This window comes from Pelophylax lessonae, assembly GCF_965119305.1.
Source record: "Pelophylax lessonae genome assembly, chromosome: 2".
Taxonomy (NCBI): domain Eukaryota; kingdom Metazoa; phylum Chordata; class Amphibia; order Anura; family Ranidae; genus Pelophylax; species Pelophylax lessonae.
This window is the reverse complement of record NC_138769.1, coordinates 86,639,916-86,662,371: the sequence shown is the minus strand read 5'-3', so window position 1 is coordinate 86,662,371 and position 22,456 is coordinate 86,639,916. Positions and strand designations below refer to the sequence as shown.

General features: G+C 44.0%; 1 protein-coding gene across 1 annotated transcript in view; it reads right to left on the bottom strand.

The window, feature by feature from the left end:
• GABPA (GA binding protein transcription factor subunit alpha) overlaps positions 1-22,456 on the bottom strand; it is a 47,710-nt gene that overhangs the window by 12,510 nt on the left and 12,744 nt on the right. The window contains exons 2-6 of the mRNA XM_082246875.1: positions 13,193-13,293; positions 10,937-11,081; positions 7,854-7,938; positions 1,804-2,046; positions 631-825 (exon numbers count right to left, since the gene is read on the bottom strand). Of these exons, the coding sequence (XP_082103001.1) occupies positions 631-825; positions 1,804-2,046; positions 7,854-7,938; positions 10,937-11,081; positions 13,193-13,269 (745 nt within the window). The 5' untranslated portion in view covers positions 13,270-13,293. The remainder of the gene's footprint in view (positions 1-630; positions 826-1,803; positions 2,047-7,853; positions 7,939-10,936; positions 11,082-13,192; positions 13,294-22,456) is intronic.

Sequence of the window (22,456 nt, the reverse complement as noted above, 5' to 3'; positions counted from 1 at the left end):
ATTTACTCTGCATAATATCTTTTATATATTTTACAAATTATTGGGTTATGTATTGTGGTTTTTTTTGTTGCATTAAAATTTCTCTCTTTTTTTTTTTGGAAGTGTTTTTTCCCCCAAAAAAACTGTTTGGAAAAAACGGCAAATACGCGTGATGTAAAAAATTGCAACACCCACTAAAGTTTTATCTAGGGCCTCTGCTTTAGGAAATCTAAAATGTTTGGGGGGTCCTAAGAAATTTTCAAGCAAAAAATAGATTTTTACATGTAAACAAAAGTGTCAAAAAAAGGCCTGGAGCACAAGTGGTTAAGGATCAGAAATAGTAAAGTGTTCTTACTGTCACAGCTCGACCTCAATCTACACTGTAGGTGCTTTCCTGACAGTCCTATTCATAGGAGGTGGTAGAAATATTTTCTACTCAATAGCATAGTCAGTGAGCTTTGTTAGGTGATTAGGAGTACATTTGGAGAATACAAAGGAGCAGCAGGTGCCTGCATTAGGAAAACATACAAAATACTGAACTCAAAGCATCCTTCAGGTTAATAAATGGCTGTGTGACCACTTTTTACACACTAGTTTTCCATCTACTCATATACAGTAACAGAATTAGAGACTTTTGGAAGCATTTCTTACATTTTCTGAGCAGCTCTAGATGACTCCACAAAATCTCTCCTCTGGGGACTCTCTGGAAAAAATCTTCCTGGCTAATTTGACACAACTCCCTCCCTGGAATACTAAGGGCGTTCACATTGATATCCGATATACCAAATTCCTTCAATACCCATAGGACCCAATGCAGGACCTGGTCTGTAGACCACTGAATGGGATCTGTAAAAAATTGAACAACAAAGGTCAATACTGAGGTTAAAGCAGAACTAAATCCAACCGTTCGCCAAAAGTAATCTCAAGTAATAAAAGGTTATTAAATCTTTATTCAATCATACAAATGTTATTTTCTGCAGGGTTTTCATTTACATTCTGCCAACTAGCGTGTGCACAGTGTATGCTACATTCAAGGCACACCTCTGACATTGATGGCGGTCATAGTGGCCAGTGTGCTCTCTTCAAGCCCTTGAATGGCTCTGGTCATAGCTGGTCACATGCACAGCACTATGGCAAAAGCAGATATAAAAAGCTACTAAGATGGCACCAATTCCCGGAAGACAGGAGGGTTTAGTCCCACTTTAAGCACAAGATTTAAAAAAAAAAAAAAATTAAATAAAATTTAGGACACCAAGTTCCCACTTATATTGGGTACACATGATGTGCTGCTCTTAGGACTCTTGACAATCAAAAGAGTGTCAAGGGTGAAATAAGTACCATATCATTAGAATACACCACTATTCGCCCTTTGAGGAAAGCAGCAAGCTTACCAACCAGCAACCGGAGTTTAAATGCCCACTGCCTAGCATTGACTTGTATAGATGTGCTAGTGACAATAAACAGCAAACATAACTAATAACAAAAGTGATGTGAATGTAAGGAAAGTGCTATCCGGGCCAGTCTATTCTGACATAAGAGTGGAGTCAAAAGACAGGATAGAATAGGTTAGGATAGGATAGGATATCAGTCTGCAGTTAATGGCTATTCACAGTATATTTTTGCAGCCAGCAATGAAAAGATAGGTGAAAAATCCATTATTTTTTTTCTCTCATAGATGAGGTGGTGTCTAGAAACTATGATTTGTGGGCGCTTAAAAAAGAAAAAAAAAATTAAAAAAGTTTTCTCTTGTATACGAATATATTGCAGACATTCACCAGCATCTGAAAATAAAGTACTGCATGCAACATCCATTACAGTCCTTACCATAGGGTATGCCCAAGCGTTCTTGTTCCTTTCTGTAGCCCTCTAATGCTGCTGCCCATCGTGTCACCTGTTCAGAGGTTTCATCAGGAATAGTGACATGCTTTGTATCATCCAGAGTGATCACCTGAGCTTCCTCTACAATCTGAGCTTCAACTGCACCATGATGGGCGTCAGGATCAATCACCACCTCCACAGTTTCCACTGGCTTTACAATCTCAAGAATGTTCAGCCTTGGCTCCAGTCCTGAAACACCCACAAAGAAGAAAAATGACTAAAACAGAAAAACTAACTTGTGAAGAGTCTGATACCATTACACATAGAAGGGAAAAAAAAATAAAAAATCTGCCGCATTCAAAGTTAGTTTCGAAAAGCCATGTTGCTACAGTATGTTAAAGTGAGGCGGTCAAACATGAAGCAACATCAGTCAGATGCAAAGTCACAATTTCTGTATTCCTAAACATGTGAAAGGCTTTATTGTGCTATGTGTGTCTGCACAACTACAACCTGACCTTAAAAGTGGCTGTAAAGGCTAAATGTTTACATTTATGCATTCTCTGCATGAAGGTAAAACAAAGCAGAGCTGCTTCCTCATTCTCACTTCCTCAGACAGCAGCCACTGGCTTCTGCTGCCACCAATCCCAAACTGTTAGGAGAGAGCTGGAAGCAGGGCCAAGCCTTGCTGTGTCTATAGACTGTCTGTGCTGTCTGTCTATAGACACAGGCAGTGCAGCTCGGGATCTAACCCAAAGATGTGCCACAATAGGAAGTAGATTCCTATAGTGGCCCACCAAGAAGAGGATGAGACAGAAGCACTGGTGGGGGACCCGTGAAGAAGGGGGATTGGGGCTTCGCTCTGAAAAACCCCTTACAGAGAGAAGGCAATTCTAAATCTGTAAATTACATAGTTACAGTTACATAGTCTGGTCAAAAAAGACAAGCCCATCTAGTTAAACCAATAAGGGGAGGGGGGGGGGGGGGGGATTAAACATGTTACAAGACCTAACTGCATCTGCACTTTCTGCTTTCCCTTTGTCCCCCTTGCAAAGTCCCAGAAATACCTGGCAATCCTGCCAGTGAATTCCACCAAATGCAGTTTTCTATGATGGTGTGGTGCTGCACTGCTCCTAAATCAAAATTGAGCTGTCCCTCAGAGACAGGTGACAAACACTGTCTCTATTGCTGCAACCTTCTTACTGAACTGCAGTGTCCTTGGGGGGGGGGGGGGGGGGGAGGTGACACACAAACGAAGGAAGATTTGGCTGAGTAGGAAGCTGAAGAAAGCCTTTTTAAAATTGATGAGATTTTATCAGAAATTTACATTTTTTGCTAAACTAGTGTCGCTCCTATACTATTCAAGGGCGACCGACCGAGACTTGTCAGGCGACCAAGTCGCCTGACAAGTCGCGCTAGTGTGAATGGACCCTAAGATGTGTAATCTTTATTTTTCCATTCAAAAACAAACATTAAAGCAGCACTAAGCCCATCAATTGAAGTTTCAAAAAATAGTTACATTCTGGGAACATACTGAGAATGTAACGGTCACATCGGTTTTGCACAACTGAACGCTCAATCCATCCAATGGCTGGTGTCATAACTGACCACAATGTGCAGAACCCATGGCAGTTGAAGATCAAACAACGGCCAAGATGGCAGCTTCCATGGCTGAAAACAGTGGGGGGGTAGTTCTGATTTAACCACTTGCCGACCGCCGCACGCCGATCTACGTCGGCGGTCAGCCCCTCACAGGCAAAGTGACGTAGGGCTACGTCACTAGCTTGTGAGGGTCTAGGGAGCGAGCGCGCGCCGCCGGAGGCGCGCTCCCGCGTGGTCACGGACCCCCCCGCGCGTGTGACCGGCGGACCCGATGTCCGCCGGCCACTCTGCGATCGGCGGGGGAGAGGGAGAAAGTCAGGCAGCTTGTGTAAACAAGCTGCCTGTCATTCTCCCCTTTGTATGAGAGCTGATCATATGGATCTACTATGTAGATCCGTTGATCACTCTGCATACAGCTGAAGCCACAGCCAATCACAGTAAGAATCACGCCCCTAGGGACACACACAGCCCCTCCCTCTCAAATAAAGTTAACCCCTTCACTACCAGTGTATTTTTACAGTAACAGTGCATATATATAGCACTGATTACTGTAGAAATGTCACTGGTAACCCCAAGTGTCAAAAATGTCAGTCAAGGGTCCGATCTGTCCGCCGCAATGTTGCAGTACCGCAAAAAAAAAAAAAAAAAAAAAAAAAAAAAAAAAAAAAAAAAAAAAAAAAATCGCAGATCGCCGCCATTACGCGTTAAAAAAAACACAACAAAAATGACAAAAATCTTTCCCTTAGTCAGTAAACGCAATAACTTTTGCGCAAACCAATCAAAATACGCTTTTTGCGATTTTTTTTTACCAAACATAGGTAGCATAAAACAAATTGGCCGAAAATGTTAAAAAAATTTTGATTTTTACATTTTTTTGGGGGGAATTTCATATAAAAAAAAAGGGAAAAATATTGCCATTTTTGCAAAATTGACGCTCTTTTTTTGTTTATAGCGCGTGATCAAAAAAAAAAAAAAAAAAAAATCGCACAGGTGATCAAATACCGCCAAAAGAAAGCTCTGTTTGTGGGAAAAAAAGGACGCCAAATTCGTTTAGGTACAGCATCGCACGACCGCGCAATTATCCGTTAAAGTCACGCAGTGCCGAATCGCAAAATACCCCCTGGTCGTATAGCAGCCAAATCCTCCGGGGCTTAAGTGGTTAACCTGTTGAAAAGATCTAACAGAAACTGTTGAAAGATCATAAACTTATTTTATCTTGTGTAGCATTTATCACCACCTCTTTTCTCTGCTCTCCTCCACAGACAGCTATTGAATCTGCCAATTATCCAGCCTGAGGCTGGAGTTATTTTAAGCAGTGACAACCTGTGTGGTAAGGTGGCAATACTTATACTTTATGTATTTTTTTTTATGCAGCTAAAATTACGCTAACAGTAGTGGTAAACTACAACTATATCCAGAGCAAGCTACTATTGTAGTGAATTCAGGTCAGAGATATGGAGTTGATAAAGTGCTTCATCAATAAAACAGAACGAGAGACAGCTTTGTGAATTGAGAAACATGCGAGGTATATTAGACTACAAAAAGGGGAGTTATGAGGAAAACCAACACAATCTAAGCTCAGGGACTTAACTGGCAGTGAAAATGGTCTCACACAGTAACATTGGGGAAAAAAACAAAAAACAAAATAACTGACACATTTATCAGTTCTTACCAGTGTTAATTTTGTCGACTAAAACCGACTAAAACGTTTTCGTCGACTAACACAATTCAGATGACTAAAATACGACAAACTAAAATGGCATTTTAGTCAAAAGACTAACTAAAACTAAATCGAAATTTGCTGCCAAAAATTTACACTGCTGCATGCTCAAAGCATAAATAACATATTAGATTTTTCACTCCAGGACCAGCAGTAGTATATAATGAGTTTGGAAATTGTAGAGAAATGCTTAAATAATGCATTACAAATTACAATTGAACTACACCCATTTGATTATAGATGACTAAAATGAGTTTTAGTCGACTAAAATGTAGGGCGTTTTAGTCAACTAAAATATACTGGAGTTTTAGTTGACTAAATACGACTAAAACTAAAACACTTGCAGAAGACTAAAATAGGACTAAAACGCCATTTTAGTCCTAAGACTAAAACTAAATTGAAATTTGCTGCCAAAATTAACACTGATTCTTACACATGCCCATTACCACCCTATGAAAGCCTCCTTCAGGATCCATTCACATCTGCGCTTCACGTGACACGCATTGGGTATTTCATTCACTTGAATGGGCTGCACCACATTTGCCAAAACATGTTTGCTAACTGCATTTGAGGTTCCATTACCAATTAATGGCACAACAAACACGTGCTTTTCGTGCATTGCCAAATGGCACAGATGTGAATGGAGCCATAATGATAACACTGGTGAGTCATGAGTGCACCATGATGAGGAACCTCCTGCCCAATCCACTTTGTCCAGCTGCTGTGTCTGCTCTGTACCCAAATAACGGCTGCCCAATGGGGCCACCGGCTATGTAGTAAGCTGGAGAGAGTTAGGTTAATCTTTAGCTTTATTCTGCACAGTAGGGGAAACAAACTGGGAATCTGCATATAAAGTCAGGTCCATAAATATTGGGACAACAATTCTAATCTTTTTGGCTCTATACACCACCACAATGGAGTTGAAATGAAACAAACAAGACATGCTTTAACTGCAGACTTTCAGCTTTAATTTGAGGGTATTTACATCCAAATCAGGCGAACGGTGTAGGAATTACAACAGTTTGTATATGTGCCTACCACTTTAAGGGACCAAAAGTAATGGGACAATTGGCTGTTCAGGAGCAGATAAAAAGGTCCAGAGTTCATTTCAAGTGGGCTATTTGCATTTGGAATCTGTTGCTGTCAACTCTCAATAAGAGCTCCAAAGAGCTGTCACTATCAGTGAAGCAAGCCATTAGGCTGAAAAAAACCAAACCCATCAGAGAGATAGAAAAAACATTAGGTGTGACCAAATCAACTGTTTGGAACATCCTTAAAAAGAAAGATCGCACCGGTGAGCTCAGCAACACCAAAAGACCCGGAAGACCACAGAAAACTGTGGTGGATGACCGAAGAATTGGTGAATAAAACACCCTTCAAAACAGTTGGCCAGATCAAGAACACTCTCCAGGAGGTAGGTGTATGTGTGTCAGTCAACAATCAAGAGAAGACTTTGCCAGAGTGAATACAGAGGGTTCACCACAAGATGTAAACCATTGGTGAGCCTAAAAAACAGGAAGGCCAGATTAGAGTTTGCCAAACATCTAAAAAAGCCTTCACAGTTCTGGAACAACATCCTATGGACAGATGAGCCCAAGATCAACTTGTACCAGAGTGATGGGAAGAGAAGAGTATGGAGAAGGAAAGGAACTGCTCATGACCCAAGGCATTCCACCTCATTAGCGAAGCATGGTGGTGGTAGTGTCATGGTGTGGGCATGTATGGCTGCCAATGGAACTGGTTCTCTTGTATTTATTGATGTGATTGCTGACAAATGCAGCAGAATGAATTATGAAGTGTTTCGGGCAACATTATCTGCTCATATTCAGCCAAATGCTTCAGAACTCATTGAAAGGCGCTTCACAGTGCAGATGGACAATGACCCGAAGCATACTGCGAAAGCAACCATTGAGTTTTTTTAAATGAAAGAAGTGAAATGTTATGCAATGGCCAAGTCAATCACCTGACCTGAATCCGATTGAGCATGCATTTCTCTTGCTGAAGACAAAACGGAAGGGAAAATGCCCCAAGAACAAGCAGGAACTGAAGACAGTTGCAGTAGAGGTCTGGCAGAGCATCCCCAGGGATGAAACCCAGCGTCTGGTGATGTCTATGCCTTCCAGACTTCAGGCTGTAACTGACTGCAAAGGATTTGCAAACAAGTATTAAAAAGTGAATGTTTGATTTACGATTGTTAATCTGTCCCATTACTTTTGGTCCCTTAAAAAGTGGGAGGCACATATACAAACTGTTGTAATTCCTACACCGTTCACCTGATTCGGATGTAAATACCCTCAAATTAAAGCTGAAAGTCTGCAGTTAAAGCACATCTTGTTTGTTTCATTTTAAATCCATTGTGGTGGTGTATAGAGCCAAAAAGATTTGAATTGTGTTGATGTCCAAATATTTATGGACCAGACTGTATTTTGTGTAGCTGTGACCTTCTAGTCCGAGTTCACAGCAAATCCCACGGAAAGCAGCTGTACAAAATCCTGATAGTGGGTCAGTCAAGTCCCTAACCTTATAGTACATTCAGGATCTGCTAACAAAAAAAAAAAAAAAAAAAAAACACTTTCATGAAGCCCGGGTAAGAAAGGGAGAAAAAAAAAAAAAAAAAAAAAAAACTCAAATACTGTCAGTTAAATTTGTTAATGTGTTAAAGTGCTTTGATAACTGCTCTAATAAAAACACTGGTGTAGAACATAATACAATAATATAATCTTAGACGAATACTAACCTTGCTGGGATATAACCTGGACACTAAGCTGTACAGACCCATCTGTTTTAACTCCTTGATCAAATAAACTTCTCTCCGGATCAAGCTGAAACAGAATAGTTTTAACATAAACAAGCAGTTTATAATGTACTCATCACAAAAATGCTAGGTATACATACTATGCACATATCTAGAACAAACCGGTGAATTATAGGTGTAGAAAAATCCTCACTAAGCAACTATGTTTGTCAGTATCTGCTCTTCTAACCTTCTATTAGGGCCTCTTAAAGGACATGTACACTCAGTACAAGCACAGTTCTTTTTAATGTAGGAAATGACTTGTGAAAACCATAATCAAATGCAGCTGTGTGAAAAATGTTTTGTACCTTTTTATGAGGTTTTATCCAGTGATCATGTGACTGCATCGCCCTCCTTCTGTTCGGTCTCTCCCTCTAGAGGAGTGTCGCACTACTTTGTAGGCAGGCAGCGTCTGATGTCAGACACCGCAGGGACGTACATTCCCTGTGTCTGCATAGCAGTCTCCTATCTGTATTACACATAGCCTGCAGCTCTCCCTCTAATCACTTGCTGGCCGGTTCCTCTCTCCCTTCCTGTTGCCAATCCACACCATCACACAGCGCCCCAACATATGCTGGATTCCTAATAGTCTGCAGTCCTCTTCCCATCTCCAGTCACCTGCAATCCAGCTCTTTCTGTAACTCCTGCAGATGATCTCCACCTCACAGTGCGCCCTAGATACCCTGACCAGTCTGCAGTCCTCCCTAATCTCTTCCTGCAGTTCTCAAACACAGTATAAACAAACTTTCTACACTTTACAACTGCTTCTTTACTGATCCTTATCCATCGGGGGGTGATTGGGGGCTGACAGATCAGACACAGAGGGGAAGAACATTCCCAGGTGTGCGCACTGTAGGGTAGGCAGTGAGTCTCCGCTATGTGAGCAGAGCAAGGCTGGGAGGGGACATGGCACTACATACTACAGCAGATAGAGGATGCCGAGCGTAGGTTTGGCCCCTCTATATAAACTAGGAGGCACGTAAGGGAAACACAAATTGACCACGTTATGAGGGATCCGCCATCATGGCGAATGTGGTCAGTTTAAAAACAGGAACCTGTCAGAATGAGCAAATGTTTTTCAGCAACCTGCTCAATAAACAAAGTTACAGACAACACTTGCTAATCAGTAGGCACAATAGAAAGCATATATGGGTTTTTCATTTTAGGGGTTACAAACACTTTAAAAGCGGAACTAAACCCTCCTGTCTTTTAAAGTCTAAGCCTCTCTGATCTGTAGTTGCCATTTGATGGCTTGAAAGTTCAGTCACGAGCATAAGCAGTTATCAATCACAGCATACCTTGAATGCAACGCTTTTTGGAAAGGGCTAAATTGATGGGTTTTGTTCCGCTATTAAACCAATTTATGAAAATGATAAACACAGTTTAACAGCACTTTTAAAAGCGGTATTAAAACCAAAAGTAAAACATATTGCAGCTTACCAGTTCTTAGATGCAAGTGCAGCATTTGTTTTTTTAGGATTTCTTTCGGTAATCTGGCCAGTAAGTTTTTTTTTTTTTTTAAGAACAAGTACTCTTGTAGATATATCAATTACAGGGATGAGACAAACCATTGGCAGGGGTGCTTACAATTATGTGTTCTATATTTATGCAAAACCCTTATTCCAAAAGGAAAAAACTGTTTTCTGTAACTGCACAAACTGCTAGCTGGAGTTTGGTCTCAATTTGTAAGTGAATCTAAATCTGCTAGTCCATATAAACACTCCCCTCCCTCCAGACAATTCTGCTGTCCAAAAGGTGCCCCTTTGTCCTGAGTGGAGGCACTAACAGGAGGTTATCTTGTACTAACTGGAAAAGTTAGAATACAATACAAGAAAACAAATGTAATCACCAAATCTATGAGCTAGTAAGCTAAAAAATGTGTGTATGTATGATATATATATATATATATATATATATATATATATATATATATAAATAACACATACACTATCAGTACACCCCTTACATTTTTGTAATTATTTTACTCAACTTTTGGTTGACCATGGGGAGGCCTGTTCTGCGTGGAACCTCTCCTGTTAAACCACTGTATGGTCTTGGCCACCATGCTGCAGCTCCGTTTCAGGGTTCTTGGCACTCTTCTTACAGCCTAGGCCATCTTTATGTAGAAAACTTTTTTTCACATCCTTAGTGAGGCATGAGGTGCCATGCTGAACTTCCAGTGACCAGTATGATTGAGACACCTGCTCCCCATTCACACCTGAGACCGTGTAACACTGACGAGTCCCATGACACCAGGGAGTGAAAATGGCTAATTGGGCCCAATTTGGACATTTTGACTTAGGGCCCTTTTACAAGGGCGCTCCGTATGTCCGCAAATCATCCTATTTCTTGGCGGATGATTTACAGACATAATGTAAGTCAATGGCATTGCGGATGTCAGCGGAATACCATCCGCTGACATCCGATTTTCTTCCTTTCAGTTCTGTTCCGTTTTTTTTGGAACGGAACAGAACCCTATTTTTCCTCCGTTCAAAAAACAGAAAGGAAGCAAAATCGGATGTCAGCGGTGTCATCTGCAATCCCCATAGACTAACATTATGTCCGTATATCATCCGCAAACGGATGGGACGATATGCGGACATACGGAGTTGATGACAAGTGTCATCCGCTCCGTGAAAAGAAAAAAAAAGTGCCGGAGCGGATCGCAATGCGGTCCGCTCCGTGTGAAAGAGCCCTTAGAGATGTACTCACTTGTTGCCAGCAGTATAGACATTAATGGCTGTGTGTTGAGTTATTTTGAGGGGGCAGCAAATTTACACTGTTATACAAGCTGTACACTCACTACTTTACATTGTAACAGTAATTTCTTCAGTGTTGTCACATGAAAAGATATAAAAATATTTACAAAAATGGGAGGGGTGTACTCACTTTTGTGAGATACTGTACATTTTTTTGCTTCTGGGATTAGATATTCTATAATAGCAGACACTGCACATTTGTCATTGAAGTACTGTGACTCCCAAGACGAAAAACAGACCTAGAGCTACAAAGATTATGACTTATACCTGGATGTCTTGCAGGAAGATTTCATGGGCTTCAAGTGAACATTGAAGTCTGGGCTCTAGAAGCTTCTTAAGATTTCCGATTGGTTCATTTATATCAATAGACTGGCTCACAAACTCTGCTGTGGTATAAGTCTGCTCTATAATGCTAAGAGAATAGGACAATAATGTTAATTTAGACTTGGAAATTCCAACACTGGCATACAAACAGAAAAGCTGGAGAAGACATTCCAATTTTATCTGTACCGACTGCACTTACTATGGCTAAAAAGGCTTGAATAGTTAAGAACATTGATTTATAGTAATTGGAGTACCATAATAAAATAATCTACCCCAAACACAAAACATTTACCAGGGTGCACTCTGCTGGACTGAAACATATGAGTAAAAGGAGCAAGGTAACAGAATTTTTGGATACCCGACAGGGGCCTATAAAAAACGAGTGCATGGTTTAGTTTTGTGACCCGAGACTTCAGCTTTAAGTTTTGGATTGAATAAGGAAAGGTCAAAATCCCTGCCGGGTTTTTTTTTTTTTTAATTCGCTGTTGGGGTAAAAAATAGGAAACTTCCCTCAACTCCCAGAGATAACACAGGAAGCTAGAAGGTAATCTCTGAAAGAAAAAAAAAAAAAATACAGAAACACAAAAGAGTAGCTTCAGGCTCCTGAAAAAATTAGAAATGGAATCTACAAATACAGTAGCTACTGACTTATTAGGGCATTTACCTGTTCAGGCATCCAGCGGTGTCCTCACCCGAGCAGATTCTTCAATCAGGTGCTGGTGCCAACATCTTGACTATGAAAAACTGGCAGTCAAGCCTTGTGGCTTTACTGGGTTGGGGGGGGGGGGAGCGAGGCGATAGACAAGAATAGCTTCCCCTTTTGGGTGAAGCTCTGTTTTAAGTGCTGCTAGTGTAACCATTTTTTTTTTTTATTTATTTTTTGCTACAATATCCAGTGTACTAGAAAACAAAGTGGTAGGTTACATGTTGGGACCAAGCAGGAGAATTAAAAAGCACCGTTTTCTATCTACCATGTTTTCAAGGGTGTTCAGGGAGTAACAGGAGCAAAGCACAGGGCAAGCCTCACCATTGTGGTAATGCTCATAATGCGTTTATTAGCCATAACCAGCAAGTCAAGAGATTATCTGGGCACTGAATTCCCAGAGGCGCTTAAAAAGCTAACAAGTGATTTAACCCACAGATGCTTCTTTATAGTAACAAATCAGTTCTGGGTGTACTTTGCTTCAAAGTGTTAGTAAACTGAAGAATTAGTTAGTAAACTGAATTAGAAAAATCCATGTCAGGCAGTGTATTAACAGAAGAGACCCTAGAGGTCTCTTCTAACAATCCCCGTCAGCAGATAGTGATCTGAGCCGCACATGCGCACCTCAGGTGACATTTATGGCCCAATCAGTGTACCGCAGCAATATGACTCCCGTGCACATGCGCTAAAGTGACATCACCTCCGTCCTGCCATTCAAGCGGTCAAATGCCAAACCTGGAAGGAAGACTGGGTGAAGATGGAAACTTCCAGGGAGAGCCCTGATAGCACAGCACTGGAGGGCTCCGTTTGTAGGCACATCTGTTGGAATGTACTCGTATACATGTATGCTAGTCGATTAAGATGTAAAGTGGAACTCAAGCTTTTGATACATTTTATATGGCATGGCTCCAGCTTGGCCCAAATGAACTATGTCCCTCACTAACATGTATGGATGTGCTGTATAAACTGTTGGTAGCTGAGGCTACATACAGCATACCACACTGTGTTCTAGGTCCGAGCAGAGACTTCCAGACTTCTCATATTTTAAACACATTAGAATCGGATTGACGCTCAGCCAGAGAAAGCAATGTATTCTAGAAATGAATACAAAGCTCCCTCCGATTAGCTGAGTCAAAGAGGCAGGCTGACCTCACAACCTCCGACTCAGCAAATCAGAAGAAGCTTTGTATTCATTGTTAGAATACATCACTCTGAATGGCGCTCTATGTTCCGGTTAGGAGACAGGAAGGTCTTGGCTTGCACCCGGAAAACAGTGCTGTATGTAGCCTCAGCTATATACAGTTTTTACAGCACATCCAGCCGCCTCACGTTAGCGAGGGACATAGTTAGTTTGGGCCAGCTTGGTCCAAACAACCCAAGTATATCAAGAGATAGAGTTCAGCTTTAAACCTTCAAGGGGGCCCATATTTTTCATTTATTGCAAAGACTTTACTACCACATTAAACAGTCACGGCTGGCGTGATTTGAGCACGTACCTTTCCTCTGCGCATTCCGTCTTGTCTGAGCCATCTATTTCTATCTCTATCAACTCCTCAGCCTCCCTCTTCGTCATGGCTGAAACGTCACAATGGCAAGCCTAGTACATAAGAATTAGGATATTAGCAAAATTTAGACATTTCTATGAAAACAATGGGATTTTTGACTTCACGTAAAAGCCATTTCTCTGATGTTCATTGATGGACACAGCTCCTGATATTAACAGAAAATAAGTCTGGCTACGCCTTTGGGCAGTCCCGGGGGATATACTCCCTCTCTATGCTATAGGTGCTCAGTTTAGTTACAAGCAGTGTCAGGAGAATACAACTCCACAGAGGGGTGGGTGCTGTGTTTGTCAACGAACATCTGAGAAATGGATTTTACGGTTAAGTCAAAAATCCCATTTTCTTTCGTTCATTGACAGACACAGCTCATGATATTCTTAACCATTGGGATGTCCCAAAGCAGTGTTAAAGTGGAGTTCCACCCTAATTTAATACTTACCTCCATCTTCTCGCTCCGGGTCACCTGAAAAAGAAATGGATAATCGCATATTTTTTTTTTTTTTTACTTACCTCGTAGCGAAGAAAATATACTTACCTTACTTCCTTCTTCCTCCTTCCTCGGCCCGTCGTCACTTCCTGGCTCTGCAATGATTCCTGGGAGCTGAACGTCATAGCTCCCAGGAATCGACGTCAGTTCCGGGGCGCGCGCGTCATCCCCTTCTAAACAGCTTCTGGGCATGCCCAGAAGCTGTGGAGGGATGACGCGCGCGACCCGGAAGTGACGTCGGGGCCGGCGCAGGGCATCGTGGGACCGAAGAAGGCGGAAGAGGATGCAGAAGAGGATCTCGCTGGCTTCAAGCTGCCCACATCTTGGATGGCAGCGCTGGACAAGACGTTTTCAAGGTAAGTATTTGTCCTAACAGGTAAGTGCAACCCGGGACAGATCAGGGGCTAGCCATTGTGGAATGCACTAGCCCTGACTGTCCCGGGGGTATTTTTTAAAAAAAAAAAATTCCAGGGTGGAACTCCGCTTTAAACATGAGGGGTGGGAACAGCAAAAAATAAAATTCCCAAGGCTAACTATACTCAACCAAAACTACTGGAGCTCACCTGAAAAAAAAAAAAAAAAAAAAAAAACTATACCCTCAAAGAGGACCAGGCCCTATAAACAGCAGCCGGCAAAACATTGCAGCCAAATGCCAACAAATCCACTTTTAGAACTATCCGATGACCAAAATATCGGTATTGGCATTAAAAAACAGATATCGGTCGATCACTACTTCAAAAGACTCCATGAATCACCAGAGGAAGGGGGGTGCCTGACAGGGAGGGGAACTAGGGGGTCTGATGGTCACAAGGAGGGGCCCATGTCCACCTCAAAACCCTTGAGGCGGAGAGGGGACAGCTATTCACCATACCAGGAACCAGGCATGCACCGCTCCAGACAGAACCCCTCGCCATTGAAATGGGAGGCTGTCGTCCAGGAGAAACGCTGCGACTCGGGCCGAGACCCTGTCAGATGCGACCGCGCAAGGCGTTTAACTCGCAGGCCAGCCCCCGTCTTGTGGGGCTATGTCGTGACCAGCCTAGCGCGAAACTGAGGTCTGCGTGCGCTCACTGGCCAGACTGGGTGACCAATGGATCTAGATTATCCAGCCCGACACCAACTCCAGCAGTTAATTCTAGATCTCACAGGAAAAAAAATAGGAGACAAATTTCTATCAAAAAAAAAAAATTGCCAGGACCAGAGATCCCAGCAAGGAACTAGGTCCTTACTCCTGACTAGATAGAAAAAAAAAAACTGAGTACCTATAGCAAAGAGAGCATATCCCCTGGGACTGCCCACAGGTGTAGCCAGACTTTTCCTGCCTAGTGTCCTACTCCTGTAGGAGGGCAGTATAATCCAATGGTTAAGAAATTCAGGAGCTGTGTGTCAATGAACAAAAGAGAAATATACATTACAAAAAATTGTATTACTTGATACTGTTTACTGAAGGAGTTTGTCAATACAATTCTAAAGGAAAAGATACATGAGCAGCCACAACATACAAAGAGGTAATGGTCACTTACAAGTATTGTACCAGAGAGATTCTAGCAGTGACCAGCAACTTGAATATGATCTTTAATGCCGGTTCACATTTGTGCGATGCGGGAAGGCTGCGAATATGCAGCGTGATCCCGCATCGCATCCGTTCACACTGCCATATGCGATACACAGGGGGTGTCAATTATAAGTTGACACCCCCAGTTGCGATCGCATACCGCAGTGCGATCTGAAATTTCGCACAGAATCGGATCGCACTAGTGTGAACCACTATGCGATCCGATTCTGCTGCGGATAAAAAAAAAGCCTCATGTGCGAGTTTAATGCGGTGCGAATTCAGCCATACAAAGTGTACGGCTGAAATTTCCACCACACATGAGATCGCATGTAATTTAGGAGCAGTGCGCTAAGAATTACATGCGATCCCTGTGATCGCACAAATGTGAACCGGGGCTTAATCCCTTTGTAAATATACAAGTATCTTTTTTTTTTTACATTTTTTTGTTACTTTTTGGATTGCAGGCTAAGGCAAATGATGTCATACATCCCATGAGCTCTCTCAGCTGAGCACATCCTCCTGCCTGAATGCCTAAGCTAAGGGCAGGATTGCACGAAGTAAATGCCACAAGAATCATCTGCCCTTACTCAAGATGAGCAAGGCCAGAAACGCTAGGCGGTGTTTTTCAAAGTGATTTCCCAGCAAAATATAGCATTGAGACATGGATGGAGGGGTGGGACTGCCTGAAACAACTAACATGAAATAGGTTTTTGGTTTGTGGGGCACAGAAGCAGTGTAGTTCCGCTGCAAACAATTTTGTTTAACTCAAACATGCCATGTTAATACACTGTCCACAACTCATAAGCATTCAACCGGTTGCGGACCACACGCCGTGTATTTACTGCGGCAGTGTGGCTGTCCCAAGCAAACGAGTGCGTGGCGTGCTCCCACTCGTCAGCGGGGAAGCCGATGCACAGGTCAGGAGGTTCAAATTGCCACCCGACACCCGCTATCGTTCCCCCACAGAGAGAAGGACGGGCAGCGGTTGTAAACACAGCTGACCGTTCTTCTCCCTGGAATGATCATAGAGCCCCCGTGATCCTTCTATATAGGATTATAGGTCTCTAGGGTCATTCCACAAGCCACCCCCCACACAGTAAGAAACACCCCTAGGTACACCTTTTAACCCCTTGATCACCCACACTGTTAACCCCTTCAGATGACACCAGAAGAAAGCTCTATTTGTGGGGGGGGGGGGGGGAAGACATCAATTTTATTTAGGTACAGTGTCGCATGACACTTAAACGCAGTGCCAAATCGCTAAATGTGGCCTGGTCATTAAGGGGGGAAATCTTCAATCTTCAAGTCCAGAAGTGGTTAAAATACTAATACAAAACTTTTTTACCCCCCCATTTTGAATGTGGAGGGGGGGGGGGTGTTATAACCAGTCAGTTTCTTTTTTGTCCTGTGTTATACTAGGGAGATTTCCCTTTACTTCCTGTCCTATAACCAAAATCGGAAAGCGAGAGAAAAATCGCTCCAAAGTGACCGAATCCCTGGTTCTCACCAGGTTCACCTGAAATGGTGCCCCCAATGGAAGATTTCCCATCTAACCCTGTTCTGGCAACTAGGGTTGCACCGATACCGTTTTATCAGCGAGTACCGATATTTTGTGGTGTGATTTGCATCAATATGCAAATATTGAAAGGGATTAAAGCGCCATCTAGTGGGAAGTGTAAAAATGTTAGAACTAAAAGTACATATCTGGCTACATAGGTGTCTCAGTCCGACAATGGTAGCAAATCAGGGCCGCTGGAGTTGCTCAAAGGTCTGGAGATGCACCCTTTTATTTTGTATTGACGCAAATCACATTGCAAAGTATCGGTAGCATTTGGGAAGAGTACAGCTACTCTCGCATAGATACCAATATCGGTGCATCCCTACTGGCCACAACCCAACATTTGGGATTTTCTTTTACTGTTGAAATAGTCTAATGTCACTATACAATTAGTTTGTCGCTGATCAGTGCTGGGTGTAGCAAAATAGCCGTAGCCACCTACCAGCAGGTTTCTTGCTATACTTACTAGAATACAATTATAGAAATGTAATACTGTTATTCAGTATACAAGGTGGGTTTACTGCTAAAATAAACTTAAAATTCAGGACGTGGGTGTAAGATGTCCGCTTCTGCTTCGTGTTCTGTCACATTAAGAAACCATTTGGAATGCATGGCGCATGTGCAGTAAGTTCTAGTTCGTACGTCATTTCCGGTAGCAGAATCAGATAGGTAGCGGTATTCTGACAGAACACCGGCACTGGAGGAACCAAAATGTTGGACACCCTGAAGAAAGGTACGCACCAGGGAGAAGACCGCCAAAGCAGACACCTGTCCCTTAAAGCTACAAGGCCAATTTCTGTTCAACTCCCCGTTGAAGGAAGGTTAAAATCCGAGCCACCGAGAAAGAACCCCAAGAGACTCACACCACGCAATATACATGTTTCACGTACGATGGTAGATCTTCCTAGAGGTAGATTTCCTAGCTTTCAACAGTGTAGGAATCACCGTCTCCGATAAACCTCTATCCTTCAGCACCTGGCGTTCCAAAGCCAGAGACTGTAAAGCAGGATGGAAGATTGGTCCCTGGGACAGCAGATCCTCCCTGAGAGGAAACTGCCAAGTCAGCGACCAGCCGCACCAGATCGGCGTACTAAGCCCGGCGATGAGCCACCAAGATGACCGAATCCCTTCTGCCTCGATCCTGCATAGAAGTTTGGACAGAAGCTTGAGTGGAGGGAAGTTGTAAGTCAGACGATACTGACCCCACGGGGCCACCAGCACGCCTGTGACGTCCGCCAGAGGATCCCTTGACTGAGCCACAAACCTCTGTACCTTTCTGTTGAGCCGAGATGCCAACAGATCCACCTTGGGGGTGCCCCAAAGGAGACACCGCTAATTAAACCCCTCCGGGTGAAGAGACCACTCCCCGTGGTCCAACGCCTGCCGACTGAGGTAATCTGCCTGCCAATTATCCAAACCAGGAATGTGTACAGCGGAGAGGGCTGAAAAACAATTCTGCCCACCTTAAAATGCCGGCTACCTCCAGAGCTGTGCCCCCCCCCCACTAGTGATTGACATAAGCCACGGCTGTGACTTTTGCGTACTGGACAACCCTGAAGATGATCCGTCCAATGATCCAGACAGGCTGATTGCACAGAGTTCCAAAACATTGATCTGGAGTCTGGACTTCCAGCGTCCAGATCTCCTGAGTAGGATTTTTGCCGAGGGCGCCTCCCCAGCTGGACAGGCTGGCATCCGTGGTGACCACTGTCCAACACGAGGGGAGGAAGGAATTTCCCAGGCGAAGCGCCAGATAACGAAGCCACCATATTAGGGACTCCTTCGTGCCCCAACTCTGCATTCTCTGGACAATCAGATCTGGCTGAGTCTTGTCCCATTTAGTCAGAATTTCCCTTTGAAGGGACCTCGTATGGAACTGTGCAAACAAAACTGACTCGAAGGTAGACACCATCAGGCCCAGCAGCCGCATGCAAGTCCGGAGGGATAACCATTTGTTGGACAGCAGGAAGCGAATTGCAGCCTGCAATTGCTGGAGTTTGTCCAGAGGAAGGAGCACTCTGGCTGAGGCCGAGTCCAAAGTAAGGCCCAGATAAGGTGTGGACGGAACCAGAGCAGACTTCTGAAAATTCTGAATTCAGCCGAACTTCCGCATAATTCATATAGCGTTCTCCGGGTTCTCCACCAGAGCAGAGGGAGACTTCGCTCACATAAGTAGATCGTCCAAGTAGCCCAGTGCCACGATCCCCCGTTGGCGTTGGAAAAAGCTAGCACCGGGGCTAACACTTTTGTGAAGACCCGAGAAGCAGATGTGAGACGCTGGTGACTGGCACATATTGGAATGTGAAGGTAGGCATCCTTGATATCAATAGAGGCGAGGAAATCCCCCTGACGCAGGGATGCCACCACCGTTCGAATTTACTCCATTCTGAACTTCTGTACCTGCATAAAGCTGTTTTGTGCCTTGAAGTCCAGGATTGGATGCACTTTGCCATCATTCCTGGGAACAGGTTTGAGTAGAAACCCTGAAAACGTTACGGAGGTCGGAACCGGGAAAAATCACCCCAAACAGGCCCTGATAGCAGTCTGGGGACAGGCGCAAGTTGAAAGGAAAAAATCTTGCCGGGGGATAAGAGCAAAATTCGATCTTGTAGCCGTACGGAATGACTTTGCGGACCCACTTGTCTTGCACTAGGGGGGTCCACGGGTCCGGAAACCAGCGAAGACGCCCCTCACCCCCGATACGGGTGAGGGTGCACCTTCATGCGGAAGGAGCCTTGTCCCCGGGTCTGGAGAAGCCAGCCCCAATTTGCCAGTTAGCGCTCTGCCAAAATGCCAGGAAAGTGGCTCAGACCACTCAAGTAATCCCAGTGTGGAGGGGGCAGGATGAGGGACTTGGCAGGGGATGCCTGCAGGAAGGAGGGAAACCCAGAGGTCCGACCGTCTCAAGGAGGGGCCCATGTCCACCCCAAAACCCAACATGGGAAGGGGAGGGGGGGTGATCAAAGCTACTCACCATACCAGGAACCAGGTGGGCACCGCTCCAGACAGAACCCCTCTCCATCGAAATGATCCAGAACGAACACCAACTCGGGCCGAGACCCAGTCTTATGCGACCTCTCGAGGCGTTTAACTCGCAGGCCAGCCCCTGTCCAGTAGTGCTATGTTGCGGCTGACCTAGAGAGGAGCTAAGGTCTGCACACGCTCACTGGCCAGACTAGGGTGACCACTGGATTTAGATTATCCAGCCGGTCGCCCAGTCCAGCAGTTGATTGTAGATCTCTCAGGAAAAATTCAGGAGAAAAAATAAAATTCTATCTAAAAAATTTTTGCCAGGACCAAAGATCCCAGAAAGGAAAATCGGGTCTTACTCATGACTAGGCAGAAAAAACTGAGCATCTTCAGCAGAGAGGGAGTATACCCCCTTGGACTGCCTATGGGTGTAGCCAGAACTCTTTTCTGCCTAGTGTCCTACTCCTGTAGGGGGCAGTATAATCCAATGGTTATGAATATCAGGAGCTGTGTTAGTCAATTAACGAAAGAAAAATGATAAACATATATGGGTACAGTGTTGCACGACCGTGCAATTGTCAATTAAAGTGCAACAGCGCTGAAACCTGAAAATTGGCCTGGGTAGGAAGGGACTAGTAGGCAAGTGGTTAAACATGATGAACAATACGATGACCTTTCTGAGCATGCTGCACGTTACACCCACATTTAGGGTGTAAACATGTTAAGCATCAGACCCCTACCCCCCTTCCTTCTGGCAGCGAGCTGGGGATCTTCACCCTGTACTCGCTGCCACAATTCAAGAGAGTGGTCTTGCAGGGCTCCGTCTACACAGCAAAGTTATTGATTCGAAGCTCCCTGTGAATGAACTACCACTGCGCTACTGCGTGCTGTGGTAGTTCATCAATTTTTTTCTGTCAGTGTGAAACTGCCTGCTCGTACAATGTATGATATACGGGGCAGACAGCTTACACTAACGGTCTGCAGGGGAACAGCATGGCATTAGCAATCAGGTGCAATGCTTCCAAGGCTCCCAAAAACAAAAAAATAGTAAACGCATTTTTTTACCTGCAGAAAACTTAGGCTTACCAGTGACAGAATTTTTAAGGACAGTATCTGGAGAGGATAACCGAGAAACTTAACCTAGGGCGGGCAAGACCACTGACTGCAGCACCTTCCTACCGAAGGCCTGATCTGCAGCCGACAGTAAGTCTAGCCTATAGTGCTGAGTAGAAAAGCTGGACCAGGTAGCTGCCTTGCATATTTTTTCAGGTGAAGCACCAGCCCTGTCGGCCCAGAAAGCTGCCACTGACCTTGTAGAGCGGGCAGAAATACCCTCAGGAGGTTCTTCCCACTGGGCTATGTAGGCCCTGAACTATGTAGTGGGATTGCCCGCTTAAGCCACCTCCCTAAAGTACTTTTGGAGGCTTTTTCTCCTTTGCGGGATCCCGCGACGATAATGAAGAGTGCATTTGATTTCCTGAATTCTTTACTGAAGGATAGATATTGTATTAGGCATCTTCTCTCATCTAAGGAATGGAAGGTCTCCTCCTCAGCAGGAGCCAAATAAAAAAAGGTTGGTAGCACTATTTCCTGAGTACGATGAAAAGACATAGAAATCTTAGGAAGAAAGCCTGAATCCGTTCTGAGAATTACTCGGCCCAAAAAAAATAACTAAAAAATGATCTGCGACTGACAAGGCCTGAATTTCACTGATTCTTTGGGCCGATGTGATCACTGCCAGAAAGATGTTTAAGAACTAAATTCAGAGATACTTCCTCTAAAAGTTAAAAACTGAGTTTTGGTGAATCCTTGTAAGACAAGAGACAAATCCCACTTGGGAATAACTTTAAGGGCTACTGGCCTATTTCATGCTAAGGCCTTGTAAAACAAAATTAAAGGTTCTTCCAATATTTCCTCAAAAAAACTGAAAGAGCTGCCACTTGGGTTATTAGGGTGCTGGCTGCAAGCCCCTGCTCCATTCCTTCATGGAGGAACTCAAACTGAAATTATATTTAACATCAAGTCCCTTGAAAGAACACCAGGAATTATATTTCTTCCACACCTTCATGTAGATAGCCCTGGTCACCTTTTTTCTACCAGAAAGAAGGGTGGTAAGAAGCTTCTCTGAAAGACCCCTGGCTGTTAAGAGGTCTTCAGAAACCAGGCTGTCGGTTTTAGACAATCAGACTCCGGATGGTTCAGGGTTCCCTGCGTTAGTAGATCCCTCCTGAGCAAAAACGTTTCCAGGGGGTTTCGTGGCTAGATTTAGAAGTGTCGCAAACCACAGCTTCTTTGGCCAAATCAAGATCAAATCTGTGGATTCTTCCTTGAACTTCCTGAGGACTAGAGGCATCAGCTGGGGGGGGGGGGGGGGGACACAATGGGAAGTCCAACGGATGAGGAAGAGCGTCTGGACCCCAGGCCTGAGCCGCTCTGTGAAGAGAAAAGAATATTGGTGCTTTTGAGTTTTGCTGGTTCGCAAATAGAGCGGCCTGAGGATGGCCCCAGACTTGCGCAACCATCAGACTTCCTGGTTTAGGCTCCATTCTGCTTTTACTCTCTTTTTTCTACTTGGATCTGCCAGGAGATTTTGGGATCCTCTCAGGTGGAAAGCTGTTAGAGAAGCCA